The sequence below is a fragment of the Spodoptera frugiperda genome, chromosome 22 (genome assembly GCF_023101765.2).
Source record: "Spodoptera frugiperda isolate SF20-4 chromosome 22, AGI-APGP_CSIRO_Sfru_2.0, whole genome shotgun sequence".
Lineage (NCBI taxonomy): Eukaryota > Metazoa > Arthropoda > Insecta > Lepidoptera > Noctuidae > Spodoptera > Spodoptera frugiperda.
The window spans coordinates 1,218,762-1,238,766 of NC_064233.1; the positions used below are offsets into that span (position 1 = coordinate 1,218,762).

At 38.0% G+C, this 20,005-nt stretch overlaps 1 protein-coding gene across 1 annotated transcript; it reads right to left on the bottom strand.

Moving 5' to 3' along the window:
* Positions 1-602: 602 nt before the first annotated feature.
* On the bottom strand, positions 603-2,171 carry LOC118279934 (brachyurin-like). Its single transcript, XM_050702770.1, has 2 exons — positions 1,717-2,171; positions 603-1,142 (listed from the first exon to the last, which is right to left on the bottom strand). The coding sequence occupies exons 1-2, from the start codon at positions 2,031-2,033 to the stop codon at positions 614-616; spliced, it is 846 nt and encodes a 281-aa protein (XP_050558727.1). The 5' UTR covers positions 2,034-2,171; the 3' UTR covers positions 603-613.
* Positions 2,172-20,005: the final 17,834 nt, after the last annotated feature.

The window sequence follows — 20,005 nt, forward strand, 5'->3', positions numbered from 1 at the left end:
CCTTACGTTTTTTTGGCACGGAGAAAAATTACAAACGCGTACAAAACAAGGACCCATAAGCAGTAACGGCTCCTTACGTTTATTTGGCACGAAACAAATTAAGGCTACATAATCATAATTCGGTGTCCTATCCGCTCGTAAGTCAAGTTACGATCGTTGTGCTCATAATTTTATTGACAAAATAATGTCAAGATTATTGTAAGTAGAAACACTTCCTTTTGGCAATAAACAAACTTCTTTTCTTTTTATGCGCTATTATTGTACTAAGCAATCTACACACTACATCGTTCCAGTTTTTCGGCACATACAAATATGGGGATTGAAAAAACGAATAGTGAAAAAAAAATTTTTTGAGTTTTTGCCCTTACGCTACTCTAGTTCTTAACCCACGAAATGTGCTCGCGACTTCGTACGGGTAGTAAAGTTTTCCCACGTCAATCTCAAGTCCAATCCGATTGGAGCGTTGTTTTATGTTATCACAACAGATATAAAATTTTCCTAGATAGTACGAGACTGCTTGATAGTATTTACTTCTGGAAACAAACTATACCTGTAAATCTAGTGGGAAGGGATGTGGAAAACTACAAATAAAACAACAAAAATAAAGAACGCATCATCCATCATACGTAGTCCTTAAAATCCAGTTGGTAAAGTAAGATACATTGGTAAAGATGGCCAGCTTCATCTCACAGTCCACCGGCTTCACTGCTATGATACCGACGACTTTATCTCCTGAGTAAATAGGTCCATATTCGTGTACAAAACAATCTTCATAAGCTGAGGTGTCGATGCAAATGGTGCTGTCGTCTACTGGGACTCCGTAGCTCTCGTAGCACTTGCCTGGATCTGCGATCCTCACTTCATACTTGTCAAAATGGTTGGTGAGGTAGACTTTCTTATCCATAGTGGCTACTGTCTTCCACACACTGGCTTCGACCTCTGTGACCATGGATTCGTCGAAGACTGCTGGCTTCATGCTCGGCTCGTAGCTGTGCAGGTTTAGCTTGGCGACTGCGATGTCGTACTTGGCCAGGGAGCTGTTGTACTTCTCGTGGAGACGCCAGTACAGGATGGGGAAGGCGAAGGTCTGGTTGCGAGCGAAGTCGTTGAACAGGATCGCGCGGTGGATGTAGCCGGCGACCCTGGAGATATAGAGTGGTTTAAAGTTAATGTTTGGAAATACACAATATGAACAATTTTGAATGAAATAATATCAGTATCAAATTGTTTATAATCACTCCTTTTAAAGTCGCTGCAAGAGCTTCAACTAACTCTAACATTTAACTTATTTTGATAAGAACATGAATATTCCTGGGCCTTGTATTTTTTGGCCAAGGCAAGTTTAAATTATATGAAGATCACAATAACTCCTTTAACAAGATTTCAGTAATAAGTGAAGGTGAATTTGCAATAACAACTGTTTTTTTTTTTGTATAAGCCGGTATACAAGGCGACGTATCATCCGGTGGTAAGCAAACGCCGTCGCCCATAAACACCCGAAACACTAACCTTTTAGGTGTTAGGAATTTGAGAATTGAAGATTGGTGTAAATGCGCCACCAGTAACCTCACTCACACAACAAAACATAACGCAAGCGTTGTTTCAAGCCGAAGCCAACTCCCGTCAAGCCGGCCCATTCGTGCCGCAGCATGGCTCTCCCACATTTAACAAGGTAAAGTATTAACAAAATTGAAGAGTAACAATGGAATACCAGACCTGCAATGCGCAGACGTAACAATCCACTGCATCAGTATAACACTAGCGAAGCAGGCAAACGTCCATAGATTGGTAGCGTTCCTCGTGATAGCAATGACGTAGGGAAACCTCTCGCCTAGTGACATCATCACACTCCTGTTCAAGTTGTGCTCACTCAAGGAGATGACGTGCCTCTGGCTGAGTCTGTGAGGACATTGGTTCGTGCTGGAGCTTCCCTGGTGTTCCGCAAACTTGGACATCTCCACGATACCAATGATGAGCAGGATAAACATCACCACTCCAATGCCAATGCCTGCTAAAGTAGAAGTCTTCATCATTCAGGTTTTAGGCCTCTTCTTGTTCATATCTATCTGTGTCTGGTTGTGTCACTGCATTAATTTGTTTACTGTTACTGTTGTACAAATTACTGTGGGGTAATTTTGACGGTATAGCTGTAAATGAAATGACAGTTCCTCTAGACTTTATGCTCTTTGGGTGACAGGGACATTGGGTGCGTTCTGTTCTGTCTTCTGTTTGGAAAGAGGTTGGTGTTGTACGTCTACCGCGGTTCTAAAGGTAAGCGTCCACAGGTATGCCGTCATCAGTACGCATCGCAAGTAGCAAACGCAGTTGTATGAGTTTCTATACAAGACAAACTAAAAACCGTTGCGTGCGATACGCCTGTGGACGCGTATTTTTTTTTTAAATATATAAGCTTGTTATAAAAAATATTTAAAATAAAATTTAAGTTTCAGATTCTTAATTTTGCCTGTACTTATAATTCACTTTAAATAGGAATGATGACGGGTTATGAAAATTAAAAATCTATTTAGTCCGTAAGTTAGGTAATGAAAAAATATTAGACACGCATTTTTTTATTTTGTCATATAAGATAACAATACTTAGATAAAACGAATCAAAGTTTAGGAGTGGGAGCAAATACGTAATTTCTACGTAGAAAATGTACCTAGAAGTGACGTCACGTGATATTTCAAATCAATATTATCTTCGAAAGTATTTGTTTCCGTAAGAAAATAAAAAATACGTGTCTAATATCCGTGCAGCCAGGGAATGGAACAATCTGCCGGCTTCTATTTTTCCTGAGAAATACAACCCGGGTCTTTTCAAGGTCAGAGTGAATAGGTACTTTCTAAGTCCGTGTGTCCGTCCTGGCAGTAAGCGGGTTGGTGGCCAAATGCAGACTTGTCGACGTTAAATATTGTAAAACAATCTACAAGACATAAGTTTTTAACTGACATGGTCACTAACACTAGTATTAGAACACGAAACGGGATATTTCCGGAAAATATCGAAAACTCATAGAATTAGAAAAACATGGTAAATATTCCGTTTCGAGTTCTAATACTAATCTACAAGACGGACATTGAAATAAAAATTAGTCATCTACCCTATTGTAGACAATATTTATCCGCGGCCATTGACCCTCCCAATCTCAAATTATATAACTATCTATCTAAAGTAGTGTCCAGTTTTATAGCTCATTAACAGACCACATGCCCCAGAGAGGGTCATCCGATATCTGGAATCGAATCTCAAACTTTATGGACATCTCATTAGCTACAATTGCTAAAGTCCTGCTTTTGTTTGTTTTGTTTATTCCCGGGTCGGGCAAAATGGTACATAGAGCAGATTTTCCAAATTTCTCAAAGTCAAAGTCAAAGCATTTCTTGCAATTTATTGATCTTAAATTAGGCACTTTTGAAACGTCAAATTGAATTGTCCGTCAGTCTGTCTGTCAGTAAAGCTAGGCGCTCGTTCCAAAGTGTAGCTTCGAATGGAAAAGAACGAGACAGAAACTCCATCGTTACTCTATTTAAAAAAATATTTTTACAGTATCTCTGATACATTATTTGATCATTTACCTATTGTATCTATATGTAGGAACAATGTAACGACAATACGACGTCAAAACGATGGGACAATAAAACCAATTTGTAAAGAATATAAAATAGCGGGTTGTTTCAAACATAGTGCCCACATATGTACACTTAGTAAATAGTATCAAGTATGGTGTTTGGATTTGTGGCGGATTTATGGCAATAGGGTCGCCCCCTATTGCATGGGACTTAACATAACTGGTGACATTCAATATACTATTACATAATATTTATAACTTAAAAACTAAAAAATATGCTAGAGGGTTTGTCTGTCCCTCGGTCAAAGGTCAAGTAAGCATTGCCATACAACATTGTTTTCTGAGAGTTTTACTTAGTTTTACTTTGAGTTTTACTTTTTCCATTGACGTCGATGCAGATAAATTTTTTGATGCTTTGTAAATAATAAATAAATTACAGTTTCTTTTATTTTTTAGTTCAATAAAACAATAGTAAAGTTCACTGGTGACAAGTAATTTAATACATAAATATATATTTTTTATTGCGATGCGTTATTGTTTCATTGAGTGAGGTTACCGGAAGCCTAATTACTCCCCTTTCTTATCGGTCCAATCCCCGATTTCCCAATAACCCTTAAATTTCTAACCCCCAAAAAGCCGACAACGCACTTGTAACGCCTCTGGTATTTCAAGAGTCCATGAGTGGCGGCGATTGCTTACCATCAGGTGATACTTAAGCCAGTTTACTGGCGTGTTCCTTAAAAAAACATACGGGGCAAGCTAAATAAAACCGTTTATTTAAAAAGTGGATTTTACGTTGTTTAGATGCACCTTTGTCTCGTCCTCCTGGGATTAAAAGGTATGACACTAGTTATTAGGCACGGTCCTCGATTCGATGCTTAGTTGATTCAAAAAGTAATGAAGGGTGATTTTATTTGGAAATATCGCGAAATTATAAAATACAATATAAAGAGCAGTCCCGTTGGATGTCACACAGCATCCTCTAATCAATTGCTCTCGGTTCAAAAATAAATGGTCCACAACCCCCTCGACAACAACCCCAAGCAATATTTTACTTTACCCCCATTGTAATAAGGTCTTAATCACTTTGCCATTGTTTTTGACTGATAGGTTATAAGGAATTTGAGCGTTATGACTATGTGATAAGGTATGTTTCAGTTTGTGATAGTAAATTTGTTATTCATTGTGGTTTTTAAATGAGCCGATGAAAAAGTATAGTTTATTAAAATGTCATAAATCTATGAGAATGGATTCTCTACGCTACGCATTGTTTTTTTTATTGATGAACTAGCTACTTTTGCGCGGTTTCACTTGTTCTGCTCGGCTCCTATTGGTCATATTGCCCTATTGGAAGAAGCCGCTGGCAAAAGCTAGTTTGTAGCATTGTATAAACCCAGAGCTGCGGACTACCTAGCGGGTTTACCGGGAAAAACAGGAGTACAAATTGTAGAAACTGCGCGCGCCTTAAAGAGCCGTCAGACCTCCACCGATGGGGCCCAGTAGGGCTGATGCCTGATCTGGAGCTGCGGACTATCTAGCAGGTTTACAGGGGCTCCGGCTCGAAAAGCAGGAGTAGGAACGGGGTGGTTTTTAGTCAGTAAGAGACTGACACTCCTTCACGCCTCGCCCAAGGCGGGAGAAGGCATTGGATGATTTTCCCTCCTTAAAAAAAGCATTGTATAGACAGGTTTTACCTATAGTCATCTATAGTACCTTTACCTATAGTATCAGAACCCACAATAACATGTGGGTTCTGATACAAACTTAAATCCACTCAAAATGTTTGCTTGTCTAATCGTTGACAAGTCGGTAACTTGACACGTGGACAGACAAACATAAGGGGTGGAAGGGATAACTTGATACATGGCTGTTGTACAATAGAGTAGTAGACAGGGTATGAAAATTAAAAACGTATATAAGTTTTTAAACTGACATGGTCACTAACACTATTACTAGAACTTATGACGGGATATTTACCATGTTTATTCACTTCTATTCGATGAGTTTCCGATATCCTTCGATGAGTCAATCCGTGATCATGGCGCTTGCAACAGTGCCGAAATATCGGAAACTCATAGACATAAATAAACATGGTAAATATCCCGTCTCAAGTTCCAGTAATAGTATTAAAAACGTAAATAGTCCGTCAGTTAGATAACATTTTTTTTTAAAAGCGTGGCCCCACACTTGCATTTGCTCCTGTGTCGTGGGTGCGTTTACAAACATACAAGTTCACATGCACATGACACCCAGACCCGGAACAACAATTTGTGGATCACACAAAGAGTTGTTCCGTGCGGGAATCGAACCCGCTACACGTTGCACGGCAGCCGGTTATCCAGCCACCGCGCCAACCGTGTAGTCTTGTATTTCTTTCTTTTGTGTTAGATAGTGCATATAGCGAGAAAGGCTATATGCTATAAAACATCTCGCTACGATAAGTAAGGAGCTGAGCAGTCACTAGTTAAAATACAATACACAAAAATATTGTAGAACACGACTACGGCGTAGCAAGCCGGTCTACGGCGTAGCGCGTGGCATATTCATGTATTGTGAATATGTGAAAGGTTAAGGTTTATCAGAGAGCGCTGCTGCCCTCTCTGTCAAATGTGTAGTCCCTTATAGTCGGGTCTTATACTTAGGGAAGGAGTGGTGAATCTACTTTGCCTTAATGGAGGGTTTTCGGTATAGCAATTAACAATGTTGTCAAAAATTTTCAGCGAACATTTCATTATTATTGATACAAGAGATATTTTTTGTATAGAAGCACTCTTTCAGATTCTTAGTATGTATATGCGAGGACCATGTTCTGACAATATCTGAGTGACCCGTTGATCTATTAAAACTACACTGACAGACAGACTGATATTATTTTATTTCTTTCTTTCTTTGTTGACGTTACAAAAGTACCTAAGTACATGGTTTAATTGGAATAAATGATTTGACTTTGACTTTGACTTGAATGATTTACAAAAATATATTCACGGTCCGGAGCACGACAAAAGACAAACATCTAACTATCTAACTTAAACATTTATTAAAAAATATTGCTCAACCAAGTCATATTATAATTTATTACGACTCCAAACTACGGAATAACTTAATAAAACTCACTGAAAAGTATCGAAAGCTTTTAATACAATGACTGGGGCGAACACCCCGCTCGCGATCACTTAATCAAATATACTTGAGCATAAATATCAGTTAACAGTAACTGCTGGCTTTAACTGGCGCGGTTAACGATTTAAACTCGAGGGCAGTTACTAAGATACATCTGTGCTAAGTAACTTTACTTAATTGAGTTGTTTTTAAACCTTTTTTTGTTTGTAGCGTTTTTTTTAGATCACCTGATGGTAAGCAATCGCTGCCGCCTATGGACAATTGAAACACCAGAGGCGTTACAAGTGTGTTGCCGGCCTTTTGGAGGTTAGGAATTTAAGAGTTGTTATTCGGGAATCGAGGATTGGGATTTGGGAGAAAATCGGCTAAAAAAGAAATGATCTGGGAAGCCCGGGGAATTGGCCTCCGGTAACCACACTCACACAATGAAACACAACGCAAGCGTTGTTTCACGTCGGTTTTCTATGAGACAGTGGTATCAGCATTGCGTTCGTAAATATATAAGGTGTTCTAAAAGTATCTGCCACGGCTTTAATAGGAGGTAGTGTACTTTGCTTCTTAGACCACAGAAGAGCTGTAATGTTGTAGGTTGTCTAGGAATGTTACGGACATGCGGCGCGGCAGTTGCAATGCCGTATTTGTAAAGAGTGTTTAAATTAGCTCAAAGAGAAAAATGCAATTGGGCCTATTTCGCTCATTTTTCGTTATTGTCAGCCAAGATGATAAAAAATATGTGGTTTAAATTAAGTCATAAGAGGTTTCCCCATACGGTATGTTACGCTGTATTTTATCTACTCAACCAATCACACTAAATAAACTAATCATAGAAAGTTATTTTGTTTGGATATTTGTCCGTTTCACGCTGAAACTACTGAACGGATTTCAGTAAAAGAAAAGAAAGCGGTTGAAGCCGCTGGCAGAAGCTAGTATTCTTATATTTTTTTAAATCTTATATACTTCGCCTAGCCTTATGGAAGACAAAACTAAATTCATTGGAAATTACACTTAAACCAGATACGTAATAGTATTACATTTCGCATAAACAAGATAGTAATGTCTCGCCATACCGTTTAACAGATTCTGTTCAGCAATATATCACAATTAGAGTGGTCTGGGGACCCTCCACGTGGGGCCATTTTGGGGCCGCTGTGGGGCCGCTGTGGAGCCCGCTGTGGGGCCGCTGTGGGGCTCACTGTGAGGCCCACTGTGGGGCCCGGGGTCCACGACGTGCGGGGCGACATCAGGACGATTGTGGTCCAATTTACATGAGAATCTTGAACTTATAAGAGTGTAATGAGTTGTACAGATTTAGGCGTTTATTATACTAACTACTTATATATGATAATATATAACTCTGTAGGTATTTTATTTTCATTATCAGTATATATTGTAAGTAGGCAGTACATAAGCAGGAGTGATACCACTCCCACACAGACAACCGACAATTTTCAAATCCCCGATTTTCCAACAACTCTTAAATTCTTAACCCCTAAAAGGCCGGCAACGCTCTTGTAACGCTTCTGGTGTTTCGGGTGTCCACGGGCGGCGGCGACTGCTTACCATCAGGTAATTTATCTGCTCGTTTGTCAGCTTATACTGTAAAAAAGGCAAATCGTAGATAGTTAATACTTTTTATTTTGATTAAAACGCAACACTGAATATTAAGTAAAATTTTCCGCTTCCCGTCCGGAGTAACTCTTTGTGTGATCCAAAAATTAATGTTTCGGGTCTGTATGTCATGTAAATGAGAACTTGTATGTGCGTAAACATACTCAGGACACTGGAGAAAATCCAAGTGTGGGACAACGTTTAAAACAAATCTACAATAAAACTCAAACAAAAACTAAAATTATTTATGTATTGCATTCTTGTGTACAATATTTTACATTGATCAATTACCGGTAATCTGAAATTCAACACTGCGTGCTTGGTCTAATTGAAATAAATAGATTTTAACTTTGACTTGTATATACCTAACCAACCACTACAGTACAGCAATACTTCAAATCTATCATCCAACCCCTTACGCATCGTACGAGTATCGTCGAGACGTTTTATGTAAATGTGTAGTCAATGGCCCGCGTCTGTCTGTCTGTCTGTCTATCGAAGGGGCGGACATGAGTTATGGACGTCTCTGCCGACCCCACTCGGAGCTGCGAGTGTGTGGATATAAGTATGGTTGCTTGTAAGTAGCGTGTTGAGTGAAGATTTTTATTTTTGGTAAATGGTTATTATAATATGTTTGTAAAGTTTAATAAAAAAAGACAGTAATACGGTGCCCAACCCGGGAATCGTACCCGAGAGTCCCGGAAGTGTACCCGGCAGTCCAACTTGTGACCACTCGACCAACGAGGCAGTTTTTCGGGTTTTTCGTTTTCTCAGTAGGAGCACGGAGTCTGGAATTGTGTCTGCTATATGGCAATAGGCTCACTGGGTGAGCCTAGAGCATGCAATACATGGGACATATAACACAATTGGTGAAAAATGGGTGTACATTATACAGTGGTATTAAGTGCCGTAATGTGCACCTCCGCCTAACCCTTTACCTGTGGATAAAAGGTGTGACGATACGAGTTTTATAAAATACATGTAGCAAGTGTAACGCTTTCTCGCAGTGTCTGGTCACCATTATGACGTGAGGCATACTGAAAAGTGTGAGATTTACCGTGAATAATATTATTCGGGCATTCTCAAAAATTCAAATACTTATCGAGTTTTTTTATAGAAATCTATTGGCAGTGTTTTACTCAACCTGGTGTTGAATGAGTTTATTTTATCGATAGGAGGGAAGCCATCCATATCATGCATCCATAGCACACAATATTGTATATAAAAACATAGCTTAGCTGAGTACGTTTCCATCAGTGTTAAGCTATGTGTGCGAAGAATATGATTGGTGGAAACTAAACTCATCCACAGCAACGTAGCATAGCACATCCCTGGTGGAAAAGCGTCCTTGCAGCTCGACCTAAGAAAAGCTCGGATACAAATATAACTCCAAAACCAAAAGATATAATAATATCTACAAACAGAACAATACATAACTTCCTCCATCTCCTACACAAGTAAGGCGTAGTTATTATATAGTACAGTACCAGGCGATAAATACTGCACATCGACTTTTAAAAATATTTTATTGAGGTGGGGAAATATGAGAGAGCCATGCTTCCACACTGCTTAGCCGGCAAGACCGGAGTGATACTATGGCCTCACAGTAAACTGACGTGAAACAACGGTTACGTTAAATGATATATGATACTTATTTTGCAAGTAGGTTACAATGTAACTCTTTTCTATAATCTCTCTCAATCTCTTAAATAGCTAGATGAGGCCGGCATTTCCTATCGGACTACTCTGAGAAGAAATGCCGAAACAAACTCAGAGGTCATAGTCTCTTTTAAAGTCCAGACAAAATCAATTATAGATGTCGGAGAACCGTGCAAGTTGATTCTGTAGTGGTCTTTTGAGGAAAAAACCGTTGTGTGAGTGAGGTTATCGGAGGCCCAATAACTAGGATTTTCAATACCAAAATCCCCGATCCTCAAATTCCAAAAGGCCGGCATCGTACTTGTTACTCCTCTGGTGTTTCGTGTATTTACGAGTATGTTTGTTACACAATTACGTCAAAACGGTTAAAGGGATTGGAATGAAATTTGGAACAAGGATAGATTATGGTCTGGAATAATACATAGGATACTTTTTATCCCACTGGAACGCGGGCGAAGCCACTGGAAGCAGTTAGTTGTAAATAAAAGTGTTGATGTGCAATGTTTATCGGCGGGCAGTGTAAGTCGCTAGGCGGCGCCACTGCGCGGAACGGGGCAGTTGGGGGATGTGCGGACTCAGCGGAACTGCTGACAGATACTACAGCTTCCGTCATTTCCGGCGTTACGTCACTGCCGGGGAGCCGGGGGTGGCCATGCTGGCAAATAGTGAAGGATATATATTTTTTTACTTAACCTTGGTTATATTATTTTCAATTTCAAACTGTTTAGCTATTCTCGCGCGGTTTTACCCGCTGCTCGGCTCCTATTGATTGTAGCGTGGTGTTCCATAAATGAACTGTCCAAACAAAAAATACTATTAAATTCAAACAAGTAATAAATTGCAAAGATTAGCACTTTTAAACGATCAAAATTTTTTATCAGCTTTTTAGCCGACTTCAAAACAACGGAGGTTCTTAGTTTGCCCAGTGTATGTATGTATTGTGTGCGATTATCACGCGTTTGGCTGAACGAATTTTGAAGCGCTTTTCAGCACAATATTTTAATGGGGTTTTCAGAAGAATGTTTTAAGGATGTAAGCTGACTTAAAAAAATATGGAGGTGGTAAAGAGAATCAAAAGTTCACTTTTGTTAAAAAAAGTTTTATTGTTATTACACTTTTTAGCATAGTAATTTTGAATAATACTCGTAGTTGACTTAGAATGATTACATTTTTCTAATAACAAACATATACTTTTATCACAAAACAACAATTGTTTTTTTTTATCTTGGTGGTCTTCATTCGTGGTGCCGAATAAATTATTTAATAACTAATACTTTATAATATTAATTTATTATTTTATAATTTCTTTATAATATTTCTTATAATACTTTCTTTACTTTCTTTATAATAGTATTTATTTTTTCTTTCTTTATAATACTAATGTATAGAAGTCTCCAAACCCACCACATTGATGGTATCCCCTTCCGCGAACGATTTGTTCCCGCGAGCGTCGCTCATAAACTTTTATTGTAATACTGCAATATCAATATCTGCGGCGCGGGGATGCAAGTCACGATCTCCTCGCATTGATTGATTAGTCCTGATGCTGGGCTTATATACTGTACACTATGTAATATACAGCGTCTAACAAAACCCATATACATCCAGAAGCGCTGATGAATACAGGTTGAATAGAATCTCTACACAAAGTTTCAGCTTAAAATACGTATTGGTAACAAATACTTGGTGTCGCATGGTTCTTGATTTTAAATCATCATACAAACGTGTCACAACACTACAGGGGTTACTCGCTAATTACGAAACATTTCTTCTGTTAATCTGATCGCCTAGTACCTGTATCTACCAAATTGTAATTCGCTTGAAATATAAAAAATAAAAATATTTGAAAAATTCATAACTTCGTTCCATGAAAACATGAATCGTTGCTTATGTTATCTAGAAACCGTGCACTTGATATTATGTACACCCCGTTTTTGTTACAACGTATATAAGGTGTTCTAAAAGTATCTGCCATGGCTTTAATAATAAGCTTTAAAAAGGTAGTGTTGTGTTTGAAGATTACAATAGTGAAGAGATTTCGTACATCGGATTAGGTAATTCAATTTGAGAACGTAATGAAGTTAAATAAATATTGACTTTACTCTGCATTAGGTATGTGCTTTATAAAACGCACAATTTCTATCAATAATTGTTTTCATTGACGAAGCGACAGAGACTGTGAAAGAAATAGCTCAACAAACGCTTACGTAGATTTTTTTGTAAGAAAAAAATACTTTATAATTAACAATTTATATATTTACTATTGTAATCTTGAAACACAACACTACCTCCCATTAAAGCCGTGGCAGATACTTTTACTTATATCTTCCTTATATATTCTCATTATATGTACCTATGTATATCTACTGTTACTTCAATCTTATATTATGTAATTATATAAAGCTATACTAATATATAAACTCTTTGTTTGTGTTTGAACCCTTCAATCTCCGGAATTACTGGTCCGATTTGAAAAAATATTTTTATGTCGGATAGGCCATTTATCGAGGACCGTTATAGGCTATAACATAACTCTACGATCAATAGGAGTAGAGCAGAACGGGTGAAACCGCGTGGAAGAAGCTAGTACTATATAACTACACGTTTTATTTCTTTTTGGAGGTTTTTCTTTTAATAAAATAAGCCGGTAAACGAGCAGACGGATCATCTGATGGTAAGCAATCGCCGCCGCCCATGGACAATTTCTTTTTTATGAATCACGCCGGTAAACGGGCAGACGGATCACCTGATGGTAAGCAATCGCCGCCGCCCATGGACACTTGAAACACCAGAGGCGTTACAAGCACGTTGCCGGCATTTGATTGTAACGGCAAGACATTTTAAGTTTAATCCATTAAAACAACGAGTTTCATTAATAAGTTCGTCACATAATCTACTTGGCATTTCGCGCCAAACGCCTAAAACAGTAATTATCATTAATATTTGCCGAAACTATAAAAGCAAGCAGTTGATTACGACATGGCCTCACCATTCATCTCCCAAGACAATAATTAATCAACAAAATAATAGAATGTTATAAAATCCGCCATCTTATAAATAGCCCCCAAGCGCCGCCATCTTTACCATAGACAATCCTATTGTCTATGCTAAACTATAAACAATTAAAAAGTTGTTAATCGTCGCGTTCACGATAACAAATGTTATTCCTCTCGGGGGACAAAGGACTTGGGAAGGGGGACTGTGTTAACATTGAACGCGACTTTATTAATGATTGTTTTGTCTCTGTGTGTCATCGCGATTAGTTGCGGTTTACAAACACTTGTTCAATGTTTTGTAATCTTATTCTTATTGTTTTGTTTTTTTGGTAGAGTATGATAATTAATTGATCAAGGAGACTATTAATTATTATATGATCGCTTTATACGTTTTAAGCGTGATATTCCTTATGTTTTATGATTTTGTTTAGCTTGCCCCGTTTGTTTGTTTGGGTCAAATTAGTAATTGGAATTTTACCCCCTGCCTGACGATAGATCGATCTGATATTTGATACTAGTTATCTTGATGACCATCACTACATAGAATAAAACAAAGTCGCTTTCTCTGTCCCTATGTCCCTTTGTATGTTTATATCTTTAAAACTACGCAACGGATTTTGATGTGGTTTTTTTAATAGATAGAGTGATTCAAGAGGAAGGTTTATATGTATAATACATGCGTAATATATCACCATTGCACCCATGCGAAGCTGGGGCGGGTCGCTAATACAATATAATGTAATTGTTTCTGCGCTTATGTTCATTATAGATATCAAACAAATAGTACGTATTACTTGTTTCTGTCCAGAGGCCTTAGTTTGCTTTACGATTGGTTGGTTTATTCGCACCGGCCAATCAGAGTGCCGAACGCGCTCTCGTTTCGATTACTTTAAACGTAAAGCAAACTCGTACTAAGGGTACTGCACTCTTAACTTGGTCTATCTTATAGATCTTTATAAAGAAAATTTATCGGCAAAGTAGAGAAGTTCCGTAGTTACATAAAAAATAAATTTATTGGAAGCGTATCCAAACGCGAATTGAAGATGGCGATTGCCGCGCATCGATAACCAACAATACGATTGTAGTGCCGTGATTTATAACGTCGAGGGGAGTGCTACCACTCCTTGTGTCTGCCATCATGTTATTCTAAGGGTACAAGCTTGGATAATACACCCAGAACAAGTTTATTAGATAAAAATCTATGAACACTACACTCAAGTTTGGTAAAATTGAAACTGAAAATTATGTATCTAGCTACGCCACGTCTGTTACGTCCGGCTTTTCCCGTTCCTGTAATATTTTTGGTAAATCCATGAATAAAAAGTATCCTATGTATGTCTGCTGGGTTTAAGCTACCTCTCCACCTATTTGCATCCAATTCGATTTAGCCGTTGTTGAGTTATAAGTAGTGTTAATATGACTACGTTTTTAATATCTTTTCTTTTACAGTTTTAATCGCTCCAGAAATGAATTATGATATGATACTTCTTAACTGTCACGATTGGAGCCACTCAGGTAGTAAATAAAAACTATAATCAATTACCTTTACCCAACTACATTCTAAGATATAGACATCTCATGATACCTGAATAGACGCTATGTATCAGATGTATATTTTGTATTCACGTACGTTTATCGGGTGCTTATATGAAGGTTGTGAAATAGGCAGTAAGTAAAATTGTTTAAAGTAAACTTTAAAGTATGAAAGAACCATGCTTCGGCACGAATGGGCCGGCTCGACCGGCGTGATATCACGATCTCACAGAAAACCGGCGTGAAATAACGCTTGTTTAGTGTTTTGCAGTGTTAATAACGTTAGCAAAAGCCTAATTCCTTGCCTCCTCAATCACCAATTCTTTAATCCTTAAATCCCTAACCCCCAAAAGGATGGCAACGCGCTTGTTACTCGTCTAGTGTTGCCCATGGTTGACGCCCCATTGCTTATTGCTTACCATGAAATGATCCGTCTGCTCGTTAGTCGGTCTATCCGCTATAAAAAACCATTTCAGTTATTAAAACTTTAGATGGCAAGCAATAAACAATAAAATCCCCCCTCTACATTAAAAAGTTTGGTCGTCATTACTGAGGCTCGCTTTATTTGCAAGGGTTTATTAATTTGATGGGGACCCAGAGACACATTATAGTAATTAAAGTTAATCAAAATTTGGTAAAACATGAGTCGTTTTATAAAAATCTATAGTAATAATGTTATATGTAATATTATTAAGTTTCAAATGTTCAGATTATAAGAGAGCACTGCTACCCCGTCCCTATGAAATGTGAAGTCAAATGTTTCTATTTTACTGGTTAGGTATTTCGAAATAAATGCCAGTTTGTACCTAGATTAGGATATAAGCACACTAGTAAACCCGGCAATGCTTTTCCCTGATTTCTTACGTTTCTCTTAAGTTTTCTTGAATGTTTTTTGCTATAAACCTCACGGAGCCCGAGACCTTAACAACGAATGTAAAACCGGGGAAATCGGTTCGTACATTCTGGAATGATAGCCTCAGGAAGGAAACCTGACTTATTTTTATATTATAGATGTATAATTATGAAAATTAAATAGTTTTTACATACCATCGTTCAGAATGAAAATAAAATAGAAGGTAACGAAAAAATTGCAAGCTCGACAAAATACACAATTTTCCCTCTCCAATTTCTATGTAATATTTTTAAAACTACTTCCAACCACGGTTGTAATAATATTTTGGCTGTATAGAGGTTTCCCTCGACACACCTTACGGTGGGTGTATCCGAACGCAGTGCACGCCGACCAATCACAGCGCTGTCAAACAGGTGGGCGCGAAACGCCATTTTGGAAGTTAAAATTTTCTTTAGGGGAAAATTGAATGATTCATTTTTCATCGCCATCCCTATTTCTAGCTGACTTGAAAATTTATCTTATTTACTATATCGCTCACCTAGTAATATATTGGCACATCTGCAAAAAATGCGAAATTGACTTTATATGGTTTACGTGTTTAAAAGTGCATACATCTATTTGTTTCCGTATTCATCGAGAGAGGTCGTAGTCGTAAGTATCATTATATTTGTAGTTTCCTCCCTCACGCACGTAAAACAACGGTTCATTGGTCAGTAAACTAAAAACTAAACAAGTCAGGTAAACTATGAAAACCGTAAATGTGCCAATATATTACTAGGTGTGCGATATAAATTATACCTACATAAGGCAAACGTTAGGCGTTACTGCCATTCCTATTACTGGAAGCAAATATCCATCCCTTAGAATGAAAGTGACCGAATCCAAAAACTGCAAGTTGTGGGAAATGAGCCAGAAAGTCTCAGAAAATTATAGTATTGAATACATTTTAGTATTTCTTCCGTATTCTATGACAAACGATTGATTTTTACTAGATATATGGATTAGTTCTTCGGTTGTAGAGTATATTTTATAACTCCAGTTTATGATAAAATTGAATGTTACAGAAATGTTGAGTTAAATTACTTTCATTCTAAGGGTGGTCACTCGTTGATCGAGTGCGACTGCTAAGGGGTCTCGGGTTCGATTCCCGGATCGGGCAAAGTATTACTGGACTTTTTTCGGTTTTTCGAATATTTCTCAGTAGTAGCACGGAGTCTGGAATTGTGTCTAGTATATGGCAATAGGCTCACCCACTATTACATGGGACTTTTAACACAAATGGTAAAAAAATGTGTGTACATTATATAGCGACATTACGTGCCGTCTGTACACCTCTGCCTACCCCTTCGGGGATAAAAGGCGTGACGCTGCTTCTTCTACATAGGACTCATTTGCTTTTAATTTAAATTCCTGTGGTGCTTGACAACTGGGATTCTCCCAGTTATGCAATCTATTTTTGTGCCTTCAGGCTTCAGTCATTCAATCTCCTGGTCCTGCGTTAAATTTCACCGAAGAAAGAGGAAACTATCGTTTTTTTTTTCTTCTCCTCTAATAATATCTTCTGATTTATTTCGTTGCGGGATCCAAGACAGTCATTCGTGTCCCTGGGACGTATCGAACTTCAGTGTTCCGGTGTTTTCATGGTTGTATTTACTGTAGATCCTGTAGGTCCAGGAGTTGCTGCTGAAGATTACGACGGGCTTGTCAAAAAAAAAGCTAAACTTCCACAGTCGGTTCAAATTGGCTCAACTATATGAGCTAAACTAACGTTTTTTAACTTTCAAAATGGCTCGTTTGAATCGACCTGCATCCATTGCACGTAAAACTGCAGGCCAGTAGGAGTTGAAAAGATAGACCAGGAGACCATGTAGATATACCTATGTACCAGCAAGCGTCACCGGTCACGGGAGAGCCATGCTTCGGCACGAATGGGCCGGCTCGACTGGATACCACGGCCTTACAGAAAATCGACGTGAAATAATGCGTTGCGTTTTGCCGTGAGAGTGGCGTTACCAGAGGTCCTAGGATTGATTCCTAGACGCGCAAAGGGTTATATTATTCGGAGGTTTTTAAAAAAATACTGTAGGTACCTAATAGCATGAGGTCTGGAATAGGGTAGTAGACGGGGTACAAAAATTAAAACTCTAATTAGTCCGTCAGTTAGGTAATGAAAAAATATTAGACACGTATTTATTTTTCTTTTATCTATTATATAAAAATAAGTCGGGTTTTCCTTCCTGACGCTATAACTCTAGAACGCACGAACCGATTTCCTTCGGTTTTGCATTCGTTGGAAAGGTCTCGGGCTCTGTAAGGTTTATAGCAGAGAAAATTCAGGAAAAATTTCAAGAGAAAAGCAGGATAACAGGGAAAATCATTGGTGGCGAAACGGAGTTCGCCGGGTTTGCTAGTCATTTATAATAGGTTACAATACTTAGATAAAACGGAGTTAAGTTTAGGAGTGGGAGGTCGTTACGTCACGTTACCCTATAAAATGTAGTAAATCGTGACGTCACACGATGTTTCAAATCAATGTATCGTCGAGAGTATTTAATTTTGTAAGAAAAAAAAATACATGTCTAATCTTTTGTAATAATCTACCAGACGGACATTGAAATAAAATGTAGGAGAATACCATGTTGTGCAGTCAGCTATTATAAGTAAATATTACTTATAATATGGTATATCGCAGTTTCGTATTATTTTGTTTTAATGGTAGGTATAGCACCTATTGTTTTTTTAGGGGAAAATCATCCAATGACTTCTCCAGCCTTGGGTGAGACGAGAGGAAGTGTCAGACTCTTACTGACTAAAAACCACCCCGTTCCTACTCCTGCTTTTCGAGCCGTAGCCGGTAAACCTGCTAGGCAGTCCGCAGCTGTGGTTTCTTATACATTAGATTGAAAAAATAAAAGGTTAGATATCGTCGACAGATATTCGCATTCGCGTTGTCTAAAATATGACATGCGTTACATCACTAATACATACATATATAAGTATAGTACTGTCCAAATGTTACTCTCACAATAACTAACCAGGGAGATACCCTCTCAACACCATTACACAACAACATCAACCCTACACCCTTGTATTAAGGTCCCAAATTGATTAAACAACACCCAAGTATTTTCGGCGCCACCCAGACAAAGCATCTCCAAAGAAAAAAATATTACAGTAGCAAAATTTTATGGCACAAACAAATCTTTACTCTATATCTTTAAGCGTAAAGACCAAAATTCTCTAACACATGAAATAGTAGCGCAAAACGCATACCCACTTATAAATGAAAAGTCAATACTGAAACTGCATAAATCTGCCATATGATATCCAACCTTAAAATGCTAGAAATAAGTCTCAGATTGGTTTGGTAGGGAGGTTTCAGTTATGACGTTTCGAAGTCTCGGGCGGGAAAATTTTGGCGCCAGACAGGCAGGCGCCGCCATCTTGCCGCGTTTCGTTTTCCACGCGCGCGGAGGCACAGACATTAGCTCGCTCAGCCAGCTTCCGCCTTCGCTCTATTATGCCGGCTAATTTACTGTTATGGCCGTCTAAGTTTACAAATAAGATATCTGCGGCCATTCTTATAACATTTCCCTGTTATTTAAGTGCTTCTGCTAAAGTTTTTGTCAAGTGGGCAACGACTAGATACAATGTATACCAATAATAATTAGATTATATCAAAGAGGGTAGATGACTAACTTGTATTTAAATGGCGGTCTTGTAGATTATTTTAAAACAGTATACCTACACGTATTTTGTATCTCCTTACGGAAACATACACTTTCGAAGATACGTCGATTTGAAATATCGCGTGACGTCACTTCTAGCTAGGTTTTATATTTACTCCCACTCCTAACTAAACTTTGATTCGTTTTATCTAAGTATTGTTGTATGATAAAATAAAAAATACGTGTCTAATAATTTTTCATAACCTAACCAAACCACAGAATAATAAGTAAAACCTAACTGACGGACTAAATAGATATTTGATTTTCACACCCCGTCATCATCCCTATTATGTATGTAATATATGTGTGTACCTTAGATGGAGTGTCAGACTCTTACTGACTAAGAACCACCCCATGTTTTTTCTAGGAGACTGTATATACTTATATTATAGCTATACCTATGGGTACTTTTTTATATCTAGTATAGTAAATAAAATCTTGTCTATTCATTCAAATGCTATTTTACAGAACAGAGAGTAACGTTCCTTAAGATCAGAAAAGAAGGATCCTCCGACCAGGCGAGGTGATCGTGTTTGGACAGGCTAACTGTCATACAATTTATTGATCATTGGGATTTTATATTTTCTTTCTATCCATGTTTATTCCCATGTATACTTCAGTGCGATGTTATGTTGTTATGATTGTGCTATGTAGAATTTATTACGTCATGTATCGACCGTCACCGTGCGACTTCTGTCATCTGTCACGTGTAATACAAACTATTTCAGTTTCTTTAATCCTAAAAAAACTCCTAAAAATTATTTGAAAATCTTTGCTGTATAACTGTGTCCCGTATTATAAGTAGTGGTGCGGCGATATTATATCATACATACAGGTTGCCACCAACCTTTCCCAAATTTTACGGACCTTGGCTGCCTGTATACTTTATATCAGAGGGCGCTTTTATTGGTTGGTTCATTCGAGCCGGCCAATCAAA

Bases quoted from the DNA above. Each gene is read 5' to 3' on its own strand.
- LOC118279934 (XM_050702770.1), bottom strand. From the start codon at position 2,033: ATGATGAAGACTTCTACTTTAGCAGGCATTGGCATTGGAGTGGTGATG. The intron at 1,143-1,716 runs GTCTGGTATTCC...CTATATCTCCAG, and splicing joins GTTACGTCTGCGCATTGCAG to GGTCGCCGGCTACATCCACC.